The following is a 27,183-nucleotide window of genomic DNA, read 5'->3' on the forward strand; positions in this document are numbered from 1 at the left end:
ATATACAATGAACTAGAATATATTTTTACATCCCTGAGAGATTTCTTTAGTAGTAGAAAATTCAGAATGTCCTTCTGACAAACACTATCATCCTCCAGCTATGAAATAATGATGTAGAAGAGCATTTCAAGAACTTTTAACTAGTTTTTGGTCTTAAAATCCTGTATCAAGATTTTTTTAACCTGGTCTTGTTGGATTATAAATGTATTTATTTCTATGTATGGGGTGTATGGTACATATAACAAGGGTTTTTTTTTTTTTTTTTAAACTGATGCTTAAGGTAATGGGGATGTGGGGGGATCGTGTACAGCAAATTTGGCAGCACGTTTCTACCTACAGCCAGCTTGTGACTGTGTAAAAATAGTAACTCCGGCTACATATACCATGGCAGTTCTCTGTGCTTTATAGTTTTCAGATATTGTCGTCAGTTTGTAGGTGGGGAAACGTGAGTTAGTGCATTACATGACTCACCCAGTGACTTACGGCTCCATGTTGGTGGAGAAACTAGCACATGGAATCGAGGTCTCTGCCCTGTGGTCCGCTACCTTACTGTTTATGCCACCGTATTCATTCTAGTAGGCTACAGAATTTACCAAAATGCCCTCCACCAAGCTGCCGCTTCAGAGGCTTCGGATGAGGGTGCTGTGGGGGCGGGGCATTGCTGGCTTACCTAGCTAATCCTGGAGATGCAGCAGTAGATGGATGGATTATCTCTGAACTTGTCAGAGATGATTCACGTGAGGATTAATGTAAGATGGGAATCAGTCTAATACAGAGTCGACCACCTCCCAAGCACTGCCTTGTGTAGTTTAACAAGATTTTGGTTGTAGGAATAAAGGTCATAAAGTGATAGTTTATTCTATTCCTATTCTATTGCTAAGTGTTAAAAACAGAAGAAATTTACCTAAGTATTAAGGTATTAAATCATGAGGGTGTTAAAGTGCCAGGTTTGCTCTGCTCTGCCTCATGTAGAGTCAGTAGCTGACTTACTTTAATGAAGTGCGCTAAACAAGTTCATGAGGTCTTCATCGTCTTCATCTGTATGGATCACTGTTGAAGCTAATGTAGGATTTGAGGGGGAGGCCTGGTCCCTTGAGGTGTCCATGACTAAGGTCTGGCCTTAGTTGTGGAAATCTAGAAATTGGGTCACACCCAACACCCAAAATTATCAGGCTCAAGAAGAAATTATTCTTACTAACCAAATTCACAGAATCCAGTATAGAGGCCATGTGCTAATTTACACTAAGAAATACACATTTCTGTCATGTAGACCAAAAAGTTGTCAGTTGGCTTAATGCATCTCTTTGAAAAGCCTTTAAGGGGAGCCAATTTTTATTAACCAGAAGATTACTTGATAAGATTGGAATCAGCAATCAGGGTTTTTTAATTTTGGGAAATTTAAGACACAAAAGTAGGAAAGTATAGTTAACTTTTATGAAAGTCCATCACTCAGTGGCCGTTCTTACTCTTTGTGTGTGTCCCCTGTCATTTTCAAGTAAGTCTCAGACATATTTAATTTGTAAATATTTATGCATGTATCACTAAAAGATAAAAAACAGTTTATTAATTAAAATAAATTGGATGAACTTTTTGTTGGTCAACTGTAGTACTGGTCTGGTAGCTTACTTTCCATTGTGCCTCTCAAGGGGACGTGGTAATTGAGTCTGCTGTTCTGGCATCCTCCCTTCCGCAGGGTAGAGACACTGCATCATTGCCCTTTTTCTTAAGACATTTTTTCTTCAAACAGATAATACAGTAATTTTTCAATTTAAACTAAAACCTTTCTTGCCTTCTTGAGCTAATCATATTGCCGGCCTAGAGACGCTTACCTTCTTTCCTTACAGCATTGCTCACCTGCAGGTGATCTGTCTGGTTTCCTCAATATAGTTAGTGTCACAGAGGATAACCAGCCGTATTTCTAAGGTCTGAGAACACTTTGACCGTATGTAGGTTGAGTGCAGCTACCTGATTAAAAGGTTCTAGAGATGTTAAAACTGAAAAATTTAGGGTGAAAGTTTTTTGAGCTTGTGTACATTCTTTGCTTTTAAAAATGCATTGTAGATGAGCTGTGCAAATGTTTTTAAACATTCTAAATGTGCATGAAACAAAAAAAAATACTTGAGAATTGTGTATATTTTCTGTGGGATGGGACTTCAGGGTTGGTTTTCAGTTTGAGTTTGGACTGATTTTTAGTTTATGAAAGAACCCCAGGTGACTGCTTTTTAAGAATTTTGTGTGACAATTGTAATGCTTGTATATGGTTCAGAAAAACAACAGAAGTGTTTAGTGATCTGTCTCTCTTCTACTCCTGTCCCTCTCTTCCTCCTCTACAGGAGCTACTAGTGTTAAGAATTGTTTTTCCAAGTGGTTTTTGTGGGGAAGTGGGGGTGAGGGATGTAAGCATTTATGTATGAATCTTTTAGGGTATATGATAGTATAGCGTACGTTCTGAATCTTGCTGTTCTCACTCAGTATATTTAGAGACGTTTGAGACATAGGAGATAGGAATTTCAAGTTTAAACAAGCAGTTTTCAAAAGTACATTTCAAGTAAAAGAGAAGTAAATGTATTTTTCATTGTTGTATTAGATTTTTAAATTTTCTACTTTAAAAATGCAGTTTGAGAGTTTCATAGTTGATCTGTTTCTTCCCCTCAGCCATCTCAAATAGATCAGTTGTCAGCAGCTTTAAAAACGTTTAGGAACAACAGCTTTCGAAAAGTTTGGCATAACTGTGCCATAACTTCTTGTGGCTATTCCACCCCTAGATACATACCCTAGAGAAACTCCTATGCCTGTGTGCCAGGGGATGGATGTAAAAATGTCATAACCGCATCGTTTGTAATAGAAAGAAAAGGAAACGAAAACAAACTGGAAAGACTTCAAACGTCCAACAGTCCACTGGATAAATATTGTGGTGTATTCCTATAGAGGAATTACACAGAAGTCAGACTGAACTACAGCTGCACATGTGAACAAGGAGGAGTCTCAGTGGTGAAAAAAGCAAGTTGCAGAAGAATACATCCACGGTGGTTCCGTTTCTGTGAAGGTCAAAACCAGGCCGTTAAATATATGGTAAATGGAAAGCAAGGAAATGATTAACACAATTCAGTACATTGGAGGGATGGAGGGAGATCATGAAGGGCAAGGAGGAGCCTTCAGAGGAACTGGTGGTGATTGCTGAAGCTGGGTGGGTGGTTTCTTTTTTAAACTGTATGTGTATGTGGTTTTGTATGTATGATATTTCTTAATAAAATTTAAATTAAAAAATGGGAAAAGGTCTTGGTGAAGGTAGTAAGTAGTAAAACATACGTAAACAATGTGTTTCATGAAATTAATCTTCAGTGAGTAGCAGATGTAAAGGGTACTGCTTCTCAAGTGCCAGATTGAGGGTCTTAATTGTAGTCTTCGAAAGCTAGAAACAGGGCCTAAATGTATGTTTTCTTTGTGATCCATTATTTTTATCTTGATGTTATTTTCATTTGGATACCCGCCAGGGAGCTGATGCTGCTTCTGCTGTGTAAGCAGCTTCCAAGAAAGCTTTTCTGTCAGATTTATGCCAGTCCAGGAAGGGGAGCTGCCGAGGTGAGAAGAGCCATTTTCCTGACCTGTCAGCACGTCCTTCCCTTTGTTCAAGTTACATTGTCACCTCCGAGGGGCCGCTCTTTGTCCTTGTTCTACTCTTAATACGAATACCATGAAGTGTTTAAATAATGTTTGCTCTTTAAGGGGAAAGTGGTTGAAACTTTACCCTAATCTGAACATTTTCCACTTTTTTGGCATTGGTTGCGATAAGTGTTGATGTAATGCCTCAGTGTCCCTTCGCCCTTCATCAAAGGTGACCTATTAAGAATTTGGAGGTGAGAGAACAGTGGCCTGTTTCATGTGCTGGAGGAGACAAGACATTGTGCTTGCCCAGAAGGTCTCTGGTAATTAAAGATTACCCTTAAGGTCTCAGTTCCATGAGGATTAGAGATCATTTCACACGGGTGTGTAAAGAAGTGACAGTGTGATGTGTCTTGTTGGAAGTTGGTAAATGGAGTCACTTGGAGGCATGAGTGCTTCCAAGGTAACAAGCACTAGAAGTTAGCAAGTTGACCGAGAAGGATTCCGGGTGGTGTGGTAGGGAAGAACCTAGCACGGGGTGTGATCATAACCCATCTTGGAGCTAGTTAGTGAGGGTGCCAACTTGGTTTTATTTTTTCACCTGTTTAATAGAGTTCACTGCTGTATGCTGTGCCTTGGCTTTTCTGCAAGTTGTATGTTAAAAGTACCCTCAAAGATGACTTGTGTTAAGTCATAGGTAAGTTAAAAAGTGTGTAAAAAGGAAATGATGGTAAGAGATGGTTTTAGAAACTGGGATATTTGAACCAGTGTGGCAAGTGGGGTCCTGGCTTTCCCAGCTCATCAGCTCACCCTGCCCTTAATGGAGTTCATGTGAACAGACCCTGGCCATTTGTCCTGACTGAATCTCAGGAGTGCATATACCTTTGCCTGATCAGGATTGGGGTACAACTTTACAAACTAGCGTCGATAAGTATCATACTTAAAATTTTTTTTTATACTTCTGTTTGTCAAAGCATTTTGAACGTACTCTTCTCCCGGCCCAGAGAAGTTGCAAACAAGGAAATGTAATAAGTACACATGTGAAGTTAGCAAACTGGTACATACATCCAGGCTTCATTATTTACAAAATACTAATTCCAGTTTTTTGTTTCTGGGATTTCTTAATATGTCATTTTTGCAGCATTGCTGTTGTAGCAGGGCTTCTCTAACAGAGATGGTATGTGCTCTATCAGTTTAGAGTTTCCATTTTTCATTAAAATTAGTTCAACTTCTTGAAAGTCCCGTAGTCTTAGAATGTCTGTGTCCTTAATATGGAAAATAAATTATATAATGGTTCATAAATGCATGTGAAGTTAGGATACAAAGGCTTAGTAATATTGGCCAAGCATTGTTTTCTCTCTGTCTATTCATGGTAAACTAAGTCAGCAGTTTAGAATTGTTTTTTCTGTGTGCGTGTGTCTTTTTTTATCCCCCCCCCAGTCCATGTTGTAGGTTTCCAAAGGGGATAAAGTCCCAATTTGAAGAAAAACTTTAGGGCCAAGAGAAAACTTTAGGCCAGGGCATTAAAAAAAAAAAAAAAAAAAAACTATAAAGTATGATCATCCCACTACTTTTAGTTTACAAAGAATATACTGTTAGCCAAGGCACCAATAAGAATTGCTTAAAGGCTTTTTTTTTTTTTGGCGGTACGTGGGCCTCTCTCACTGTTGTGGCCTCTCCCATTGCGGAGCACAGGCTCCAGACGCGCAGGCTCAGCCGCCATGGCTCACGGGCCCAGCTGCTCCGCGGCATGTGGAATCTTCCCGGACTGGGGCACGAACCCGTGTCCCCTGCATCGGCAGGCGGACTCTCAACCACTGTGCCACCAGGGAAGCCCCGCTAAAGGCATTTGAAAGTTGCTTTTTTAAAAAAAATAATGCCCAAAGAAATGAGAATTTTTTTTCTGAAGTTAAAAAGTGAGGTTTGTATTTTGAATCAGGAAAATATATTAAAATGCCCCAAGTTTTGTTTTCTGAGATTGTAAAGGCTGACTGTTGCTAAGTAGATAAGAATGGGTTTGTATTTTCTGTCCTGGGGACCAGTCAGTTTTGTAGAGATTGGAGGCTGGCCATGTTGAACTAGGGTCTTAAATATGGGTGTTAGTTGTAATTCAGACAATTTTAAAAGGGTTGATGAATTACGTATGCACATCTGTAGAAGCACTAGGTTGAAAATAACCTAGCTACCGTGTTTGGCTGTCCTGCAGCCAGAATTTCCAGTGTCTTGGGTTTTGTTTTCATATTAGTAATGCAGGAGCTAGTGGTTGGCTTCACAGAACATAATTTTACCCACCTAGAGCCCAGTCTCTATTTAGAAACTTGTAAACCCTACCTTTCTGAGTAGTGTGTTTGGTAGCTTTCTGATTTTTTCCACTTGCTCTGGGTTAATCCTCAGTTCACAGCAGCTCACTTTGTAGATTTTGGTAACTCAGCTCTTGTCTATCCAGTTCAACTTCAGTGAAGTCATTCATTTTCTTTGCGGCTCTGAATTCTGACTTTCAGCACCGGCTCTGGATCACCCACAAATTTATTTGTAAAAGAAACAAAACACTCATTTAAAAGCCTTTCAACATCAATTATTACAGCAAAAGAACTGAATAATAAGTAGATCTGGAGCTTTTATAGGCAAATATAAACTTTTAATTATCTGAAGCATTTATTGGAATGCTGGGCAAGCTCTGGGGTGTATGCCCCATCATACCCACCAAAAGGTTTGCAGTTTGAAGCCAGGCTAGGATTTAAAATATGCAGTGGTGATATGCATCACCTTTGGCAATACATAGGCGTTGTTTGTGCCTTGTTGGCTGTTTGTAAAGCTTCAAGGAAACGTGTAGCCCTGGGGTTCTGTATTCTTAAGAGTGTAAATCATTCTGTTGATAACCACCTGGGACTTCAAGGTGAGAGGTAGGCTGAGAAATAGGATAATTCTACCATCTTCTGGGACAGTGGCATTGAGTGAGTCTTAAAACTTAACTGTTGTAAGAAGGAGCAGTTTCGACTGAAGGTGGAGGGAGCCAGATGGTGAGGTTGGCTTTGCGACATGGTGTCGGGGCTGAGTCCTCACCTAGGCAGGTGTCATCAGGTTTGGCATTGTCACCTGGGTCAGTTGGCAACTGTTGGTTTGCGCCTTCTTGTGTATATTCACCTGAGAAAGAATTGGAGAAGGAGAGTTGAGAGAGCAGCAGCACAGCATTTAGCTCTCCAGATCTGCCAGTTAGGCGAGGGGCGATAGAGCCGCATCTCCACTCGCTGCCCTGCGGCAGCTCCTCCTTACAGGAAGAACTGCCACGAAAAGGGCAGTAATTACATTCAGACTTGAAGAGTAATTTTCCTTAATCACCATTTAAATCATGAAAAGGAACTGAGACAGTAATTTTGAATGGTATGTAATCTGAGGAAGAAATATTTATAATCTGTGCACTTAACTCGTTTCTGCTTAAATATATTCGGCACTGAGAGCTTTGTGTCTCCAGTTCTTTAGCAGAGTTACACAGTTAGAAGAGCCCCTTTATAAGGAGAAGTTTTCTCGACCAAAGCCTGCTCTGTGCTGGGCTCTGTGCTAAGCCCTGGGGAAATCGATGATTCAAACAACAAAAACCCGAAGTGGTGTCTGTCCTGGCGTTTAAAAGTTAGCAGGAGAGATAGATATTAATCAAGTGACCTCAAGCAAATGTGAAATTACAGTTGGCATGGCAAGGGCAAGATACACCAAAGTGTGAAAGCTTGGAAAGGAGTTAAGAAAGATCTCCCTGAGGGGCAAGTGTTCCAGGGCCCTGAAACAGCAGAAGGCCCTGTGTGGGGAGGCAGTGGCGCTTTAGAAGGAAGAAAAGCAATTCAGCATGTCTGCAGGGCAGAGGGCAGGGAGGGACCCTGTGTGCCAGATTGTGGGATTGTCTACTGACCTCTGCTACCCAGTCTGTAGCCACTAGTCACGTGAAATGGGATATGCTCTTAAGTGTAAAATACACACTGGATTTCAAAGACTTAGAAAAAAATGTAAAATTCATTCATTTTTAATATTGGTTATATGTTGAAATAATAGTTTTGATATATTGGGTGAAGTAAATATATTAAAATTAATTTCACCTGTCTTGTTTTAACGTGGCTACTAGAAAAATTTTAATTACATATGTGGCTTACATAACATTTTAATTGGACAGTACTGGTATGGATGAAAGGCCTTTATTCTAGAACAATGCCAAGCCATTAGACAGTGTTCAGGAGGCAGCTGTCATAATCAGACTTGCATTTTGAGGGGGAGGGACCAGAAACCTCATTGTCCTCACAAGAATCCTATGGGGTGTAGACATTATTCCCATTTTCAGACAAGAAAATTGGTGCTGAAAGGTGAAGTAACTTGCTGGAGTTTGCTCCATTAGGAAATGGCAGCACCTGGATGTGACCTACTAAGTAAGTGGGGCCCAGTGCAAAATGGCTACCCAGGGAATTGCACCCCCCGCACCTGAACTCTGGTATCTGGATGGGGGTGGCCGAGGGACCCCCAGCCCTCGTCTCTTCCCTGCTCAGTGGACCTCAGAGCAAGCCCCGCCTTGCCCGCCTGTTGCTTGAGTCGCTGCCAGGGGCCGAAGGTGACAGCAGAAAGAGGGAGTGGTAGAGGTTAGAGCACGATGGGCTGAGGGTGGGACCACACATTCGAGCCACAGCTTCCAGTTCCCAGTCCTCCAGCACATGCTCCATTGTCCCGTCTGATTTCACTTACAGAACAAACTATTAAAATTTTCGAGCCAGCGACCATAGAGCACTTAATCCCAAGCGTGAGGCCTTCGTGTAGGGCCCTGCACAACTGCTCTGATCTCAGGCCCATGAAGCCAGTCCTGCTTAGGGCTTAAACCGTGCTTTTTCCACACTGCTAAATGCTCCCCCAGAAGTGAGATGCTCTCGCTCGGCGCAGCCCTCTCCCAGGACAGAAATAACGTCCCTACCCCTGGGGCAGGGACCTGCAGTCTAGTCCGTGCCCTTCCACTCTGGGCCGTGGAGGGAGCTCTGCCCTGGGCTGGGAGACAACCTCGCAGCAACTGAGCCTCGGCCCCCCAGATACCTGAACCGCACCCCTTCACTACTCAGCCCACACAGAGCATGAGATGTCCCCCAGCTTGGCCTGCCACGTGTAAAAGCATTTAATTCTCTATGAGTCTGTCGGGTGATGCCCTGTGGATGGACGGGGCCTCTTAGAGGTCAGAAGGCATGCCCTTTGAAGTCGGGCAGATTTGGATCTGTTTTTCCTATGCTGTTTAGTAGCAGTGACACCTTAGACAAGTTACTTAATCCCTCTGAGCCTGTTTTCTGATCTGGAAAATGGGATTAATAATCTCCAGCTCACAGGTTGTAGGAAGGAAATGAGAAAGTGAACAGAAGGTACAACCCCTCCAGGTACGTAGTGAGCACCAGTATTTGCTGGCTGCTATTATTAATTTATAGCTATTGATACTTGCCTCCCCCTGAAAGGACCCTTGGTCTACTTGCTCTGCTCTTGACTACACCCCTGGCAGAGTGGGGGAGGGCACCCTGCTCCTCCCTTCCTCAGGCCCCTCCCCTATCCTTGAGGACCATGTTGGAAACAGGAATTAAAGACTCACCTGCAGGCTTCTCCCTCATGTCCTGTTGGGGTTCAGCCATGGGTCAGCTCTGTGGTCTGTCAGATCAGCAGCCCCTCTAGCAGTTATGCTGAGCTTCCAATCAAATAAAAAGCATGTTCTAAAGCCTTAGCGCATCTATCTGCAGTGAAACAATAATATGTTCTTGTCATTGGCTGGTGAGATAGGGCAGGGCCGACCTATTTTACAGATAGGCAAACGAAGGCTCAGGTGTGTTGTATGATTTAATTTGCACAGGATGCTGCAAGTGAAGGAAGGGACTGAAATTCAAGGGTCTCTCTTCTCACCTCGGGCTGTGTCTATGGGGAAGCAGTGCAGGCTAACCTACCCAAGGGCCCCTGGGAGGGGAGGCCTTTGCTGGCACAGCCCTCCTTGGAAAAGGTTAGCAGATACTACCTCAAGGGATAAGAAAAGCCAAACAGTATCTCGGATTGAACAGACTGCCCCTCCTCCCCAGTTCTCACTCCCCTTTCTCCCAGCCCCTTCCTCAGCATCTGTGAGTGACAAGAAAGCAGGAACACCCGGGCCTGTACCTGGGGGAGACTCCGCCTTGGCAAGGCTCCTGAATCCCTGATTCCAAATATTGAAATGGAGGAGGCAGGGGCTGGAGCAGGAGGTTCATTGAAGGGTGGGTGGGGCTGGGCTGCTGTCTCAAAGGGCTGCAGGTAGGAGGTCACATGTTTGGGGTGGGTCTCCCATATCATTTAACCCTCCAGTGTCAGAGGACAGGGCATCAGGTGGGCCTCAGCATTATAAGGCTAGAGGGAACCTCAGAGATCAGAGCCCATAGGTTCTCAAACCTAGCTGTGCATTGAAATCACCTGCAAAGCCTTAAAAACTGTGGGTGCCTGGGTCCTACCCTCTGACGAGTCCTACTAGTTGGTCTGGGGTGCAATCTGGGCCCTGGAATTTTTAAAAGGTCTCCAGCTGATTTTATTTATTTATTTCTACGTTGGGTCTTTGTTGCTGCGCGGGGGCTACTCTTCGTTGAGGCTCTAGGTGCGGGGGCTTCGCGGTTGTGGCGCACGGGCTTAGGTGCTCCGTGGCATGTGGGATCTTCCCAGACCAGGGCTCAAACTCATGTCCCCTGCATTGGCAGGCAGATTCTTAACCACTGCTCCACCAGGGAAGTCCTCCCCAGCTGATTTTAATGTGTGGCCAAAGTTGAGAATCACTGATTTGACCAGACTTCTTAAGGTGCAAATGGGGAAACGGAGGCCCAAGGCAGGGAAGTGCTCCCTGATAGTCACAGGGGCAGCCGGGCACAGGCCCGGGGCTAGATGTGGGCCACCTGGTTGCCAGCCTGACGCAGCCTCCCCAGCATGCCTGGTGCCCATCTGCCAAGAATGTAGGAGACCCCGCCCCAGCCCAGGCAGAGAGGAGGAAGCAGCATGGATCTGTCTGGCCTGACCTCCTAAGGGAGGGAAAGAAAATGCACTTTGGCCAGCCCAGCTGCTAGGGTGTGTCAGCCATAAACAGAGCCCGCTTGCACCCCTCACCTGGGTGGATGGGGCCACGAGGGCAGAGATGAAAGTGCCTGTGCTTTGAGAGGGAGCCTCTTCTGTCCCCACGTCACTAGCCTGCTCTGTCCATTCACTCGCCCACTCCCCATTCACTGGTTCACTTACGCACGTGTTCTCTCCACAAACCTCACTTTTTCTTGTTTTGGGGGACCCTCTCTTTTCTTTAATTTTTTTTTTTTAATTTATTTTTTGGCCGTGCCGTGCAGCTTGCAGGATCTCAGTTCCCCGACCAGGGATTGAACCCGGGCCATGGCAGTGAAAGCCCGGAATCCTAACCACTAGGCCACTAGGGAATTCCTCTATTTTTAAATTCTTTAAATAAAAGTATTACATGCTCTAGTGTAAAAAGTCTAATGTTAAAAATCAGGAGGATCCAGGGCTTCCCTGGTGGCGCAGTGGTTGAGAGTCCGCCTGCCGATGCAGGGGACACGGGTTCGTGCCCCGGTCCGGGAAGATCCCACATGCCGCGGAGCGGCTGGGCCCGTGAGCCATGGCCGCTGAGCCTGCGCGTCCGGAGCCTGTGCTTCGCAATGGGAGAGGCCACAACAGTGAGAGGCCTGCGTACAGCAAAAAAAAAAAAAAAAAAAAAAAACTCAGGACCCATTAACAAGCAAGAGCAACAATGCTTGTTGGGAGGCAGCCACATAGGCCTGGGTGTGGGTGTTTTTTCATTCATTATGCTGGGCAATTAGTGGGCCCTTCTGTTTTCATATTAGCTTTTGTGTGGGGGTCGGGGTATAGCTTTTAATTTTGATATAGTTTCAAATTTACGTAAAAGTTGCAAGAACATATGCCCTTTACCAATGGTTAACATTTTGTCACATTTGCTTTAATATTCTCTCTCTCTTCCCTGGTATATATGCGTGCGTATGTGTATATAACACACACACACACACACACATTTTTCCCAGGAAGTTTGAGAATAAGTTGTAGACATGCTCCTTTATCACTAAAGATTTCAGGCTGTATTTCCTAATACCAAGGGTATTCTCTTATATATCCAAGATACAAGGATCAAGATCAGGAAATCTAACGTTGATATACTGCCTTTAGCTAAACCACAGTCCATAATCAAATTTTATCAATTAACCCAACAATATCCTCTTTAGCTTTTTTTCCCTAGCCCAGGATCCCATTCAGGATTATGCATTGTACTTAATTTCCATGTCTCATAAATTTCTTTAACCCAGAAAAGTTCCTCAGCCTTTCTTTGTTTTTCATGACATTGACATTTTTGAAAAGTCCAAGCAAGTAATTTTGTTGTTTGTCCCTCACTTGGGTTTGTCCAGTGTTTCACTGTGATTAGGATCAAATTATGTGCTTTGGCAGGAATAGCACGGAACTGCTATGTCTTTCCTAGTGCATTATAATGGGAGGCACATCTTGGTTTGTTCCATCTTAGGGAATGGTGACTTTAATCACTTGTGAAAGGAGGTATCCGCCAGGTTTTTCCATTGTAAAGTGTATCCTTTTCACTTTGTAATTAATATGTAACTTATGGGGAGATATTGTGAAACCGTACGGGTATCCTTTGTTTAAAAATTAATTTATTTATTTTTGGCTGTGTTGGGTCTTCGCTGGTGCGCACGGGCTTTCTCTAGTTGCGGTGAGTGGCGGCTACTCTTAGTCGTGGTGCGCGGGCTTCTCATTGCAGAGCATGGGCTCTAGGCACGTGGGCTTCAGTAGTTGCGGCACTTGGGCTCAGTAGTTGTGGCACACGGGCTTAGTTGCTCCGTGATATGTGGGATCTTCCCAGACCAGGGATCGAAGCCATGTTCCCTGCACTGGCAAGCAGATTCTCAAACACTGCGCCATCAGGGAAGCCCCAGATATCCGATTTCTTTTTCAAATCTTCACTCTTTAGTTTCCAGAATCCACTGAAGATTTTGACTTGAATCGATTGTTACTGTGATGATTGCAAAATGGTGATGCTCTGGTTCCATTATTCTTTCTACATTAATTTGGTATCCTATTGTAAGAAAGCGCTTTCCTTCTCATTCATTCATTATTTTTTAAAATAAATTTATCTATTATATATATATATATTTATTTTATTTACTTTTTGGCTGCGTTGGGTCTTCGTTACTGCATGTGGGCTTTCTCTGTTTCCGGCGAGCGGGGGCTGCTCTTTGACGTGGTGCACGGGCTTCTCATTGCAGTGGCTTCTCTTGTTGCGGAGCACAGGCTCTAAGGCATGTGGGCTCAGTTGTTGTGGCAGGTGTGCTCAGTAGTTGTGGTACACGGGCTTAGTTGCTCTGCAGCATGTGGGATCTTCCCAGACCAGGGATTGAAGCCGTGTCCCCTGCGTTGGCAGGTGGATTCTTAACCACTGTGCCACCAGGGAAGTCCCTCATTCATTCATTATTATCAGTGTGGACTCATGGATTCTTGTTTTATTCAATGAGTTATAATCCATTATTACCATTATTTATTTTGATGCTCAGATTATCCCAATTATGTACAGTATCTGCTTACAGCTGTTTCCCATATCCTGTAATCCTTTCACATACCCATCATTTTATGAGCACTTTCTTACTTCCTGGTACATCAAGATGTTCTGTGTTCAACTTGTACTTTCCCTGCCCCAGCCCTGGATTCTGTCATTTCTCCAAGGAGCCACATTTCCTTTCAGTGGGGAATCGGTATACTCATTCCTATGCGGATGCCAAGAAGAATGCTTCTAGACCCTTTTAGTGGACAGAACTAGGAACACGCATACACACATTTGTCTGTACATATTTCTGTGTATATATATTTAAGACCACAAGTTCATACTGATACTTCCAACTCCATTTCAAAACCAAAGGGTTCTCCCTAGCTTTCTCCAGTTCCATTTTATAGCTCTCTTCTCCAACAGTGAGAAATCTGGCTTTCCTAACATCTTTAATATATTTACTCATTTGCTCAATCTGACAGTTACACAGACCAAGTAGTTCCAGAATTGCTTACTTGAAATACAGTTGGGTTGATTGTTTGTGGTTGCATTTTAGGGTTCTTCCCAATCCTTACTCATATTTTTTTGAGTATATAAAACATTATCATGATTCTAAGAGTCAAAACTATACAAAAATTTATGTTTAGAGATGAGTCACTCGACATTTCCATGCCTTCTATCCCCTGCAGGAAAATATCTCCTCAATTTCTGACTTATCCTTCCTGTGTTTCTTTTTGAAAAATCAAACAGATAAATGTATGTTTCCTTATTATTCCTTTTTTACAGAAAAGGTGGTGTAAACATTCTTTTCTACTGTGCTTTTTTTTTTCCACTAAACGGTGTATCTGGAGATACTAGTAAGTTTCCCTCCATGAACATTTAACCATTTTGCACTCCCACCAGCCACACATGGGAGCACTTGTTTCCCCACAGCCTCATCAGCAGTGTTGTCAAATTTTGTAACTTTTCCAATTTGATAGTGAGAGATGAAATGTTAAAATCTAGGTTTTATTATCCTTGAGGTATGGTGAGGCCAGCAGATTAGGAGACAACTGATGTTAAAAAGGTGGTTTGTTACAGTTCCCAAGAGGAAGGGGACATGGCATGCCACACAGGGCCACGCACTAGGGTTGGCCAGGAGGCAGAAGGAATGAGGGGGAAATGTAGACAAGAGCCTTTCATGGGAAGTTTGAAAGGTAGGGTAATCAGGCTAAGCAGGTGTAGGATTGGCTACTTTGTATCATTTCATTAGGCTCTGGGGTGTCAGGGCCGCCCCTAGTTGTCTGGTATCTGGTCCGGGGGTTGATTGGGGCAGGCACAGTGTGAGAGCTTTATATCCTGCCAGAGTGGAATTCTTTTATTGTTCTAGCTTTATCAGTTAGTAGGCCTTTGTTTTTGTTTTTGTTTTTGTTTTTTAGCGGTACGCGGGCCTCTCACCGTTGCGGCCTCTCCCATTGTGGAGCACAGGCTCCGGACACGCAGGCTCAGTGGCCGTGGCTCACGGGTCCAGCCGCTCCGTGGCACGTGGGATCTTCCCGGGCCGGGGCACGAACCCGTGTCCTCTGCATCGGCAGGCAGACTCTCAACCACTGCGCCACCGGAGAAGCCCGTTAGTAGGCCTTTTTAATTGTTGGGAGATTAATTCTGTATGCGTCTCTTGCATGCAGTTAGTGGAGCATAGGCATTGGCTGTCTTTGTCTGGACTTGTTCAAGAATATTTGTATAGTGAACAACCTTGAAAGTTAGAGATAGTGTCTCTCTCCAGAGCAAAGAGCAGGTTTCTTTTTTCTTTTTTTTTGGCCATGCCACGTGGCTTGTGGGACCTTAGTTCCCTGACCAGGGATCGAACCAAGGCCCTGGCAGTGAAAGCGCTGAGTCCTAACCACTGTACTGCCAGGGAATTCCCAAAGGGCAGGTTTCTTTACTGTCCAGCATACTAAAGATAATGTCTCCCTCTGGGACAAAGGTCAGGCAGGCCTACTGCCTGATAGAAAAGGTTCTGGTTTCCTAAACTTGGGGATCCTCCTCCGTAAGTTTTTTATTATTTAAAAAAAATCTATTTGCACATACTACTTTGAAAGAAGGAAAAAACACGTTTAATGACTGAGAAAAGTATTGAGGCAAGTGGTTCAGAGGGCAGCCTCATGAGCCTTCTACACGCACCTGTGTGGTATGGAGAAGACAGCTGAGAGCTCCTGGTACCCCCAGAAGGCCCAATGCCACCACTGAGCCTGAATAGACCTGAGGTTTCAATGAAGAGTGAGACTGAAACCAACATACTTCCCTGTTTCTGTGATTAACGATACAGGGACCAGGCAAAAACTACTTGGCTGCTTGCTCCAGGAAATACTTGCTCCTGGGAGACAAGACTGTGAACCCACTAAATAGTACTTGGCCCTTAGCAGACCCTCAGACTGCCTTCTAGGATTGGAGACCCAACTAAAAATTCAATTTCGCTTTATAAAAAGGATGGCAGCTTTGGGAAGGGAGGGTGGCATTGGAGGAAGAATACTACTGGGTTACTTGTGAATGCAGGGCCATCGATGATTTGCTTAACTTTCTCTGAGCCTAGTTTCTTCATCTATACAATGGGTGATAATGATTCCATCTGTTCTGCAAGGATAGAATATAAAAAAATATGTTCTGTGAATTAGAGCTCTGTATCAGTTGTTACTATTGTCGTTGCTTGATGGAATCCTGGTGTCCATAGAGAAGCCAATCCAGATGAAAACCTTGGGTTACCACTAGGGGGCAGGAGAGGACAGGGGCCTCCATTTCTTCAGGGACAGTTCTGTTTACCAAAGACCCCTCACCTGCTAGCCCCACTTTCCCTCAGCTGTTTTGTTTGCTTCCTGGGGATGGGGGGGGCACTATTGTAGCCAGATAATTTTTTTCTTTGGTCTTTGAATCAGTAAGAAGGCTCCCTTGAGAAAGATGCTGACTTATAAACAGACATGCTGGCTATTAACCACCTTATGGTGCTGGAACTGCAAGGTGGGTGGGTAAGCAGAGTTCCAGGGCGGCTGAACAAGACCGGAGATTTGAATTTATGAAAACTTGTTGGGGTGGTGGATTGTCTCTTCTGGTGCCCCTACACCACAAATTTCAAGCGGCTGAGAATCCTCGCTGCCGTCTGTGGGGCTTCTCCCTAGTGCGTTGCTGCTGCTTTTCATTCTCTAGGGTTGTGGGTGTCTCCTTCACTTCAGGAGATTCAGGCAGAAGGGCAGCTGAGAGTCCCATCACCTGCCCAGCCTACGTGCTGCTGTGAATTGTGGGACTCTCCCTGCCCTGACTTGTTTCTTCCAATCTGTTTCTATGTGCTGGTTGGTTTCTATGGTATTTGTTGTTTTTTATTTACAAAGTAATATAATGCTTCTGGTTAATAATAAAAAAAGTCAAAATCTCAAAAGCCTGGAAAGTAGAAAATTCAGTTTTCCTGGGCACCTTCCAGGAATCCCCCGAGTTCCCACAAAGACAGGGGCCCAGCACATAGGACAGACCAGTGCCTGGCACCTCAAGGTACTCAATGTTTGTTGAATGAATAAAAAAATTATGGGGCTTCCCTGGTGGCGCAGTGGTTGGGAGTCCGTCTGCCGATGCAGGGGACGCGGGTTCGTGCCCCGGTCCGGGAGGATCCCACGTGCCGCGGAGCGGCTGGGCCCGTGGGCCATGGCCGCTGAGCCTGCACGTCCAGAGCCTGTGCTCCGCAACGGGAGAGGCCACAACTGAGAGGCCCGCGTAATGCAAAAAAAAAAAAAAAAAAAAAAAAAGAATTATGAGTGAATGAGCAGTTCGGTATAAATTTTCCAATATTTTTTCTATGTGTACACCAGCATAAATATATTTAGGAAAAAAAATGGGATCATGGTATAAATGTGGTTCTGGACTTCCTTCTTAATTGAACAATTCATTGTGGGTATTTTTCCATGTTACTGTATAGCAAGGTTTCTCAAAATTGCCCCCGCTGAAGAACAGCAGATTTATATAGACCTACCTCTTTTTTTTGTTGTACGCTGGCCTCTCACTGCCGTGGCCTCTCCCGCTGTGGAGCACAGGCTCCGGACGCGCAGGCTCAGCGGCCATGGCTCACAGGCCCAGCCGCTCTGCGGCATGTGGGATCTTCCCGGACCGGGGCACGAACCCGTGTCCCCTGCATCGGCAGGCGGACTCTTAACCACTTCGCCACCAGGGAAGCCCTAGACCTACCTCTTCTTTTGGGTGCCTCAGAGTATTCCAGAATGTCACTGTGGAATTTTTTGGCTAATTCCTCATTAATGTATCGTTTCCACACCCTTGTAAGGGGCCTACCTGAGCACTTGTGTAACGTCTTCTGCAGGAAACTTCCTAGAATTGGGATTGCCAGACCAAAGCAAGGGCATGCATGTACCAATCTGGGTCCCACTTCACTCCATTCTTTATGGCAATGGGAATTAAATTTTCAATCTTTGCCAATCTGATGATGTTTATAAGCAATGGCACTTCTTATTTTGTTCTCTTGTGGAATTGTATTGGACATTTCTTCTAGGAACATGTTAAAAACAGTAGTGATCACAAGGAACTCCTTCCTGGCTCTGACTTTAGCAGTGTGCTTGGAAAAACTGTTATCCCTTAGACATGTATGTGTACATTTTGTAGCTATAAATTCATTTTCCAAATACTCTGCACTGAGGTTTTAATGTTCTTTTTGATCATAAGGTTGCTTATGAGAGAGATTTAAAGTTTCTAAGTGGTTGGAAGACTTCATTTCTACTTTTATTATTTATTTATAATTTTTTCATTTGTGGCCAAAAAATAGGGCTTGTATGTACTATTTCTTTTGGAATTTATTGAGATTTCCTTTGCAGCTCAAGTCAATTTTTACATACATTTATAAACATTACATTACCACTAGAACTACACCAGAGCTACAACAGAGCAGAGACTCCCCCAGCTGTGTCCTCAGAGCTTTGAACAATACCTGGTGCATGGTCAGTGCTCAGTGTAAATCTGTTAAGTAAAGGAGTGGACGAGGGGCCCTTGGAAAGGTGTACTTATTGCTTGCAACATATAATTTCTGAGAAACATGATTATTTTCTTTGTTTTTCAAGTATCTGATCTGTTAAGGGCTGAGATGTGTTTCCACTTGTCTGCTTTTCCATGCATTTTCTAAAGTTTTTGCCTTACATATGTTTTTTTAAAAAAATAACAGCTTTATTAAAATATAATTGTCATGCAGGGACTTCCCTGGTGGTGCAGTGGTTAAGAATCCGCCTGCCAATGTAGGGGACGTGTGTTTGAGCCCTGGTCCAGGAAGATCCCACATGCTGCAGAGCAGCTAAGCCCGTGTGCCACAACTACTGAAGCCCGCCTACCTAGAACCCATGCTCCGCAACAAGAGAAGCCACCGCATTGAGAAGTCCGCGCACTGCAAGGAAGAGTAGCCCCTGCCCGCCGCAACTAGAGAAAGCCTGCACGCGACAACGAAGACCCAACGCAGCCAAAGATAGATAAATAAATAAATGTTAAAATATATATAATTGACATGCCATAAAACGTATTCATTTTACAGTGTACAATTTAGTGGTTTTTAGTATACTCACCAGGTTGTGCACCTGTCACCAGTGTCTTCTTTCAGAACACTTCCATCACTACGAAAAGAAATCTCGTACCCACCAGCAGTCATTCCTCATTTCCCCTTGCCTAACTCCTGGGAACCGCTAATCTATTTTCTCTATGGATTTGCCTGTTCTGGACGTTGCTTAATGGAATCATGCAATATGTGGCCTTTTGTGTCTGGCTTCTCTCACTTGACATGTTTTCAAGGTTCATCCATGTGGTAACATGTATCACACTTCATTCCCTTTTGTTGCTGAATAACGGTCCGTTGAGTGGGTATTTATCCATTCATCAGTGGGACATTTGGGTTGTTTCCACTTTGGGGCTAACTGTTATGAATTATGCTGCTATGAACATTCTTGTACAAGTGTCTGTGTGGACATATGTTTTCACTTCTCTTGAGCATATATAGGAGTGGAATGGCCAGATCATAGGATAACTATATGTTTTACATTTTGAGGATCTGTCAAACTGTTCTCCAAAGTGGCTGTACCATTTTACAGTCCTACTAACAATGTAAAAGCGTTCCAACTTACCCATATTCTTGTTCATACTTATTATTACCTGTCTTTTAATTTTAGCCATCCTAGTGGGTGTGAGGAACTCTTGTCTGAGTTCCCGCCTGGGGTTTTGTATTTCTCTAATGACTAACCATGTTGAGCATGTTTTCATGTGCTTATTGGCCATTTGTACATCTTCTTTGGAAAAATGTACATTCATATCCTTTGCACATTTTAAAATTGGGTCTTTTTATTGTTGAGTTGTAAGAGGGTGTTTTTGTTTTTTTACATATTCTGGACACAAGTCTCTTATCAGATATATGATTTGCAAATATTTTCTCCTAGTCTGTGGGTTGTCTTTTCATTTTCTTGACGTGCCTCTGTTTTTATGTTATGTTATTTGGTGCCCATCTTACCCCCTTCAGCATTATAAAGAGATCTGCTTTGTCCTATGGATTTCTTTCTGAGTTGAATTCAGCTTTGATCTTCAGGTCATGACCTTGGTTTTCTTTTGATTTGCACGTGCCTGTGCATCTTTGCCTGTTTCTAAAGTGTGTACCACTGTTGTCAGCATGTCTCTTCTGAACATATGGTCAGCGCTCAGCCAAAGTTACTTCCTTCCTCCTCTCTGTCCTCATATAATGCCCCTCCCCAGACCACGCCTCCCTGGAGTAGCCACTGCAGTCACCAGGCTGAGGGCCTAAGTCCAGACCCCACAGAAGACGTGGTCCTCTCTCAGCACCCCCTGGGAGCCTCGCGGGCCCTTTCCCTTTCCCCCTCCCCCTCCTCCCATCCAGGGCCGTTGGCGGGTCAGGTCGGAGCCACCGAGCTGCCATTCCCCTGATGTCCACCAGGGGCCGCCCCACTCCTGCCTGAGTTCCCTCCAAGAGCTCGGCGTTTTAATTAACCTCGTCCCTCCCAGTCCTTCCATCTCTCCCAAAACCACCTTCGGGTTTAAAGCCCCAGAGCAGCATTCCCAGTTACCCAAAGAGCCCATCTTTGCAGCCACCGTGATTTAAGCTGTCTTGTGGGAAATCAGCCCAATGCATTTCAATACCTCTGTGCTGAACTTTCCTCACCTGGGAATAATTTCCCACCTCTCTCAGAAGTAATACATGTAGTGTTTAGCATGGAGCCTGACAGACAGTAGGCGCTAATAAAAACAAGTCACTTTACCAAGGCTTCAAAATCCTACTAGTGTCTCTCTCCACAAATCTCCTGAAAGCTCTCCAGTCTGTCCATCCTTTGCTCTCTTGGACAGTGACCGTGGTGGGGTTCCTTGGGGTGGGATGCCTTTGCAGTAGGTACAAACTTCGCAGGCCACAAAGTCAGATGTGTGAACATTTTTACTTTCCATAACTGACTTTAATTTCCATCTCAGTTTTCCATGTTGCATGGTGTGGAAGCATTTTCTGAAAGAATTCAGGATTCCCTCAGGTCAGTTTTGTTTCTGCCTTCCTTTCTCCCTGAGGTTCCAGCTAGTGCTGTCAGTAGGGAGAGGGCTTCTGATCTTGGTCACTCTCATTTGCTCTGCTGGCATCGGTGAAGATGGGCTCTGGCCCCACTGACCATCATTTGCTGGCCTCCATCCCTGCTGCTGCCCACAACTGCCAGCATCCACTGAGCGGGCCCGTGGTTCATCCAGCCTCCTTTGTCATCATATCATGCTGACCCTCACTCTTCTGGCCCCAGAACCCTCTCTCAGACACTTCTGTGGGAAACTCTGGAGCAGGAGCTATCTCCGGCCCTCTCTGCCTAGACAAGCCACACCTCCAGGTCTCTTTACATGTACCTATGTGTTGGGTATTCTGAGAGGGTGGTGTCCTCACACCCTCACCCAGGAAGCAAGCTGCTTCCTCCCTGAGCTCTGTGCTTCCCCATTCCAGCCCATTCTCTGGTTGGGAAGAGAATGCTCCTTCATGGTTAGTGTTTTTACTGAGGCAAGGACCTCAGTATTCAAGGCTTAGCTCCTTTTGCTTCTCTCCGGTTCTTCAGGAACAGCCCTGCCCTGGGGACACCCTCACTGCCGTCTGCGCTGGGGCAAGGTGGTATGACATACTAGGAAAGAAGCCTGGTTGATATTTCCAAATAGCAGCCAGCTACACCTTTACCCTCTTTTCTGGGTTCTCTGAGTACAGGCTGACACATGGCCGCAGCACTCCAGGGAAGTTTTGTGCTCTTGGTGATGTGTAGGGTGGAGCCAGGGTGAGGGCTGACCGCGGTTTTCTGAGGGTTGGTACTCGGCCCGTTTGGAGGGCAGACAAGCCAGAATCCCTGGTTGCAAACAACAGAAAACAAGTCTAGTGAACTACAGCCTAAAAGGAATTTTCTGGAAGGATGATGGGTGGCCCATAGCATCACAAGATAGGCTGGAGAACCAGCATATCAATTAGGCAGGAACCCAGAAGGCTGGGAGGTAGAGCCACAGGCAGAACTAGTGAGGGTGGGCCTGCTGACGTCACGATCACCCCTTGCTGCTGGCTGCTGGGCCCCCAACATCAGAGGAGAAACATCTCAATGGTCCCAGCTTCTCTGTGACCCTCCATTGGTGTTCCGGTCCTAGGCAGGAAGATGTGCTCAGGTTGAGTGGCCAAGCTCTCTGTGCGGGGATCTGGGAGAGGGAGTTTGGTTCCACCCGGCTTCCTTAGGGGAACCCTGCCTCCTGCCTGTCTAGGGATCCGCCCACCCACCCCGGGTTTGGATGCTAAGTAACCGAAAACAACAAACGCCATACATCTCTTTTGTTTCCCCAGTTGTGCGTGTGCCAAGGGGCAGTTTCAAACCTGCCTCATCTAGGCAGTCTGATACCTGGAGCGCTGCTTGTTCACACCACTCAGAGAGCTTGCCAAATCTGGTTAAGTCATGTAAACAGACTAAGTGCTTCTAGCTAGTTCTTAAACCGGTCTCCTTACCATGGCTAGTGTAGTGGCTAACATTTATTGAAATATGTCCCAGGCACTGAGCTAAGTGCTTTACATCGGCGATCTCCTTGGGTCTTAGTTACCACCATCCTTCCAAGGAGGAAACTGAGGATGGATGGTTTAGCAGCTTTCCCACATTCACGTGGGTTTACACGGGAGGAAAGAAAACGTGAATGCAGGCAGCCTGTCTCTGGAGGTTGGCTGGGAAGGGGCTCTACTTTCTGTAATCCAGCAGAGACAGACATTAAACCAGTAAACAGGATTATGTACATGATACAATGAGCACTGGAAAGGGGAAGGGCAGGGTGGGAGGAGAAACAATAACAGAACTGATCATCTGTAGGGATAGGTGGGGGTCCTGGGAAGGTGTCTGTGAAGTGCTTTGAAGCTGTGGCCCCAATGACAAGGATTAGCCAGGCAAAGCAAGGGGAAAGTGGCAAGAGCAAGTGACGAAGGCCTGAGGCAGGAGAGAATTGAACGTGTTTGAGGAACGGAAAAAGGGCCGGTACAGCTGGAAGGGGGAGAGGGGGCCTCTGGGAGGGATGCCAAGGCGTTCGGGCAAGGTCTCCATGCTGTCTTCAGCTCAGAACTCCCCCCTTCCTCCCGTGGGCTCACCCCCACCTGCAGTCCTTGCGCAAATCCTCCTGTTCTAACCTCCCAGTGGCCAGAATCCCACCTCTTCTCCCCGCCTCCACGGTGGCCAGCCTGGGCTCATCACTGCAACATCCTCTGGCCCCCTGTCTCCGTGCTTCTGCCACATTCCTGTATCTATTCTCACCAGCACTAAAACTGTCACACCTGCCTCAGCTTCTCATTTTCACAAAGGAAAAAGCCCGAGTCTCACAAGGGTCTGCAAAGTCCTCTGTGCTCTGGCCCTGTGGCCTCCCTGAGGCTGTCCCTCCCTCCCTGGGCTGCAGCGCCAGCCTGCCGTCTCTCTCGAGCACACCGGGCAAGCTCCTGCCTTCCGGCCTTTGCACTGGCTGTTCCTTCGGCCCAGCCCAGAATGTTCTCCGCACATATATCTGTGGGTCCCTCGTCAGCCGCAGGCCTGCCCCGGCGTGTTCTCGTGGTGAACTGGAGGGCAGAGGCAGAAATGCACAGCTCTGCACTTGTGCCTCTTCTGCTCACAGCCTACTGACCAGTCACAGGACTGAGTCCACAGTCGGAGGGAGGGGCACTAGGACCGTAGACGGGACACGTGAGGAGGCCAGGAGGGCCGAGGACTAGGGCCCTTGTGCACTTGACTGAGACCAGGGACCTGAGCTCCGGATCCCCACTCCCATCCCACACACAGGGACCCACCTCCTTCAGTCACCATTCTGTTCTCATTCAACAAATATTTCTTGAGCGTTTGAGGTGTGGTAAGCCCTGTTCTGGACGCTGAGGGCACAGCAGCACGTAAAGTGACAGGTCCCTGTCCTTTGGGAGCTTACAGTGTGGGCGATGACATACCATCAACAGACACAAGCGCTATGAAGTGCACCGTGAGGCCTGGGAGGTGAGGAAACAAGAGGCAGGGGCCCTGCTGGAGGTGGAGCAGCGACGGGAGGCCTTGCCCATGAGATGTTTGAGCAGAGCCCTAATGGGGGAGAGAGCGAGCCACGGGGTGTGTGGGGAAACAGGTTCGGGGCAGGGCAGCTGCAGGCACAGAGGCTCTGGGGCAGGAGGTGCCGGGTAAGCCTGTGGAGCAGCGAGGGGCCCCGGGCCCTGCAACCGGGAGGAAGGCGCTGAGCCTGTGGCGATGACCGGGGTGCCATGGGGCTGTGTGGTCTAATGAGCACCTGGATTCTGCTCCAGGTGTGAAGGGAGCTGTAAGAGGGTGGCGAGCAGAGGGCTGAATTATATTTCCAAAAGGCTGCCCTGCAAGGGAGGTGGGGATCCCCGGGAGGGTGGGGGGGGGCTGTAGCAGTCATCAAGGAGAGAGCTGGTGATAGCGATGGGGCCATGGAGGGGGTCAGGGTCAGATACGCCTTGAAGGTGGTCCCAGCAGGATCTGCTGATGCACTGGAGGAAAGGGAGGTGGGAGTCAAGGAAGGCTGATGCTTTGATCTGAACAAGTGGGAAATGGAGGTGCTGTTTGCTCAGATGGGAAGTTCCAGGTGGGAACTCAGCTTTAGACGTCAAATGTCCTCTGGGAGGAGACGGTCTTTGGAACTTGGACAGAGCGACCGAGGAAGGTGTGGGGTCTAGGGGTCCCCCACCTTCTATTGTGTGGGGGAAGCAAGAGGCCTTAGAGGGTCACTAGCCACTTCATTCATTCGGCAAAAACTTACTGAGCACCAAGGATAAGCCAGACACTTTTCTGGACGCTGGGGAAACAGCAGAGAAGAGAGACAATGTCACCACTCTGATCTGGTACCTTGCTTTCTAGTGGGGGAGACAGGCCATGAATAAGCAAACACGTGTAAAAGATAAGATTGTTTCAGAGAAGGATGCGTGTTACGAGGAAACAGAGCACAGTGGTGGAGGGGGACTGCTGGGGCAGTCACACCTGGGCAGGGTGGTCACCCAGGCAGCCACCCAGCACCAAACTCACACTCCTGAGGAGGACCGCAGCCCCACTTGGCTTCTCTTTGTCCCCCAAAGAGGCTGCCGTGTCATGGAGAGGGGAGAGAAGAGGAGCGATCTTCGGGGGTCTTTGGGAGGGGCTTTGTCCTGGAGGAGGAGGCCCTGTGGAAATGTCCTCATTCCCAAGCTCCGGGTATTAGGAATCTCTGACGGACAGACAGGTAGAAATGGAGAGGCACAGGGACAGAGAACCCGCGAGAGGTGCATGATTGTGTCCCTACAGAACAAAACTACTCAGCCCACAGCAAGATTCTTCTCTGAGAGTTTGGAAAGGGGGCTGCACCCTCTGTACTGGTTTGAGAGTTTCTGCTATGCAAAGAATTTTCTTTGTGCTTCCTGGAGCTTTATCCTGCAAAGTATGGGGAGTGGAGGATGGAGTCTCTGAAGCCTCACAAGCCACAGTTCCCCTCTCAGCCCTGCCATTGCGGAGAAGGCGGACCTCAGGGGACCTGCCTGTGTCCTTTGGGGACAGCAAGAATTTCACACAGGGGAGAAATTTAGGCCGATTAGATTTTGAAGAAGCGGACTCAGACAATTGTCTGCAAGGTTCAGGGGTGGTTGGGGTCCTTGCAACAAGTTAGGAGGCGAATACAAGAGCCGTGGCAGGGTGCAGAGAAGAGGGGGGTACGATTTGGGAGACGTAAGTTCAAATGCACGTGGAGAGTGTGGGTATGGGACTGAGGGACTGGGAAGGTCATGGCCTATCCTGAGGTTTCTAGTTTAAGCACTTGAGTGAATGATGAACTATTTACTGAGTTATGAACCACAGAAGGAGAAACAGATTTGGGGGGGAAAAAAGGATCAAGTTCTGTTTGAGAAGTCTGGCACGTTGCTAGAAATATGAATCTGAAGTTTAGGAAAGAAGGTGGACGGAGAAGAAGAAATGCTGAGTCTGAGGTTACCAGGGCCTGGAGGGTGTTTGTGGCAGAGGAAGGCTGGATGATAACTCTGCCTCTTTCCCTTGCTTTCTGGGGCCACACTGAGAACACACTTTCAGCCTCCCTTACAGTTGTGTGGCCGTGTCCATGTGGCTGGGTTCTGGCCAGTGGAGTGAAGGCTGATGCCACTCGCAGACCTGGCCCATCCCATCCATTCTGGTCGCCAGTCCCCTGCCATAGGGGTCAGCAGCCTTTTCCTGTAAAGGGCCAGACAGTAACTATTTTAGGCCTTGTGAGCCACACAGCCTCCTCTGTGATGGTCCAGAAGGGCCTCCTCTGTCCTTGTAGCATGAAAACAGCTGTGGCAACATGTAGATGATGGTCTGACTGTGTTCCAATAAAACTGCGTGTACAAAAACAGGCCAACCTCTGCTCTGCTCTCTTCTAATTTGCTGCCTGGGTTCTGGTGTCTGGGTCTCCCTCAGAAGCCGTGTATTGAGAATGGCACACCTTTAATCTGTCTATGTCACTGAATGACTGCAAGGAACAGAGGTCCCTGGTCATTTGCTCCCTAGCTTGCCTTTTAACACGAGTGGAAAATAAATTTATAGTGTGTTTAGCAAATGAAACTTGGTGGGGGCGGTTATCTCTTGTATGAATTAGTGTTACTTTAGGACAGAAATTGGTCCCAGGAGTGGGGTTAAAACCCGTAGTTAAAAACCGTAGTGAAAATCTGAAATGTACGGCCCTGGTTTGTGTCGGTGGGGGAGGTGGCGAGGAGACCGCCGCGGGTCCGGGAAGGTGGAGACCCGTGCTTTGCGGCGGCAAAACCTTTGGTAGGACGGTTGCTAGAGATGAGCAAGCCCCTGTCCTCATTCTCGGGGAAGCAGGCAGGTTGTAGAGCAGATTGTCACAGAGAGCCTTGGTTGTCACAGACAGTATTTAGCAGGGTATTAGAGGAATAAGATGAGCCCAGGCAAAAACTGGCTGGTTTGCAAGCAAGACTAAAGTGAAACAGAAAGATTCCAGAAATCTGGGGCCTTGGTTGGGAAAGTTGACTGCTTCTAGACGCAGACAGAAAGAAGTCATATTCAACAGCCCTTTGAGCAGCGAGGGCCCATTAAGCCTCAGCCCTGAGCCAGGTCAGAGTAAGGAGGGGGTCCTTCCTCCCGGCCTGAGAGCCTCCGGTGTCCTTTAGTACATTCAGGGGGATGGCCTGAGGGCAGGAAGCCAAAAACCAGTCTGGAGAACCATGTTCAAAATGAGTTTCGCATGTGGTCACTGGCACCTGAGACTGACTGGAAGCAGGGAGATGAGGAGACTTGCAGGTTTTTTTTTTTTTTTTGCGGTACGCGGGCCTCTCACTGTTGTGGCCCCTCCCGTTGCGGAGCACAGGCTCAGCGGCCATGGCTCACGGGCCCAGCCGCTCCGTGGCATGTGGGATCTTCCTGGACCGGGGCACGAACCCGCGTCCCCTGCATCGGCAGGTGGACTCTCAACCACTGCGCCACCAGGGAAGCCCGACTTTCAGATTTTGAGGGATCCGT

The 27,183-nt window shown here is 46.6% G+C and overlaps 1 protein-coding gene across 1 annotated transcript; it reads right to left on the reverse strand.

The window, feature by feature from the left end:
• Positions 1-4,724: 4,724 nt before the first annotated feature.
• ANKRD40CL (ANKRD40 C-terminal like) lies at positions 4,725-9,239 on the reverse strand. Its single transcript, XM_065897876.1, is given in 6 exon segments — positions 4,725-4,868; positions 5,935-6,016; positions 6,018-6,070; positions 6,072-6,097; positions 6,667-6,747; positions 9,200-9,239. Coding segments are annotated over 6 exon segments (426 nt in total).
• Between the last annotated feature and the right edge of the window lie 17,944 nt (positions 9,240-27,183).

Source organism: Phocoena phocoena, chromosome 19, assembly GCF_963924675.1.
Source record: "Phocoena phocoena chromosome 19, mPhoPho1.1, whole genome shotgun sequence".
Classification (NCBI taxonomy): Eukaryota; Metazoa; Chordata; class Mammalia; order Artiodactyla; family Phocoenidae; genus Phocoena; species Phocoena phocoena.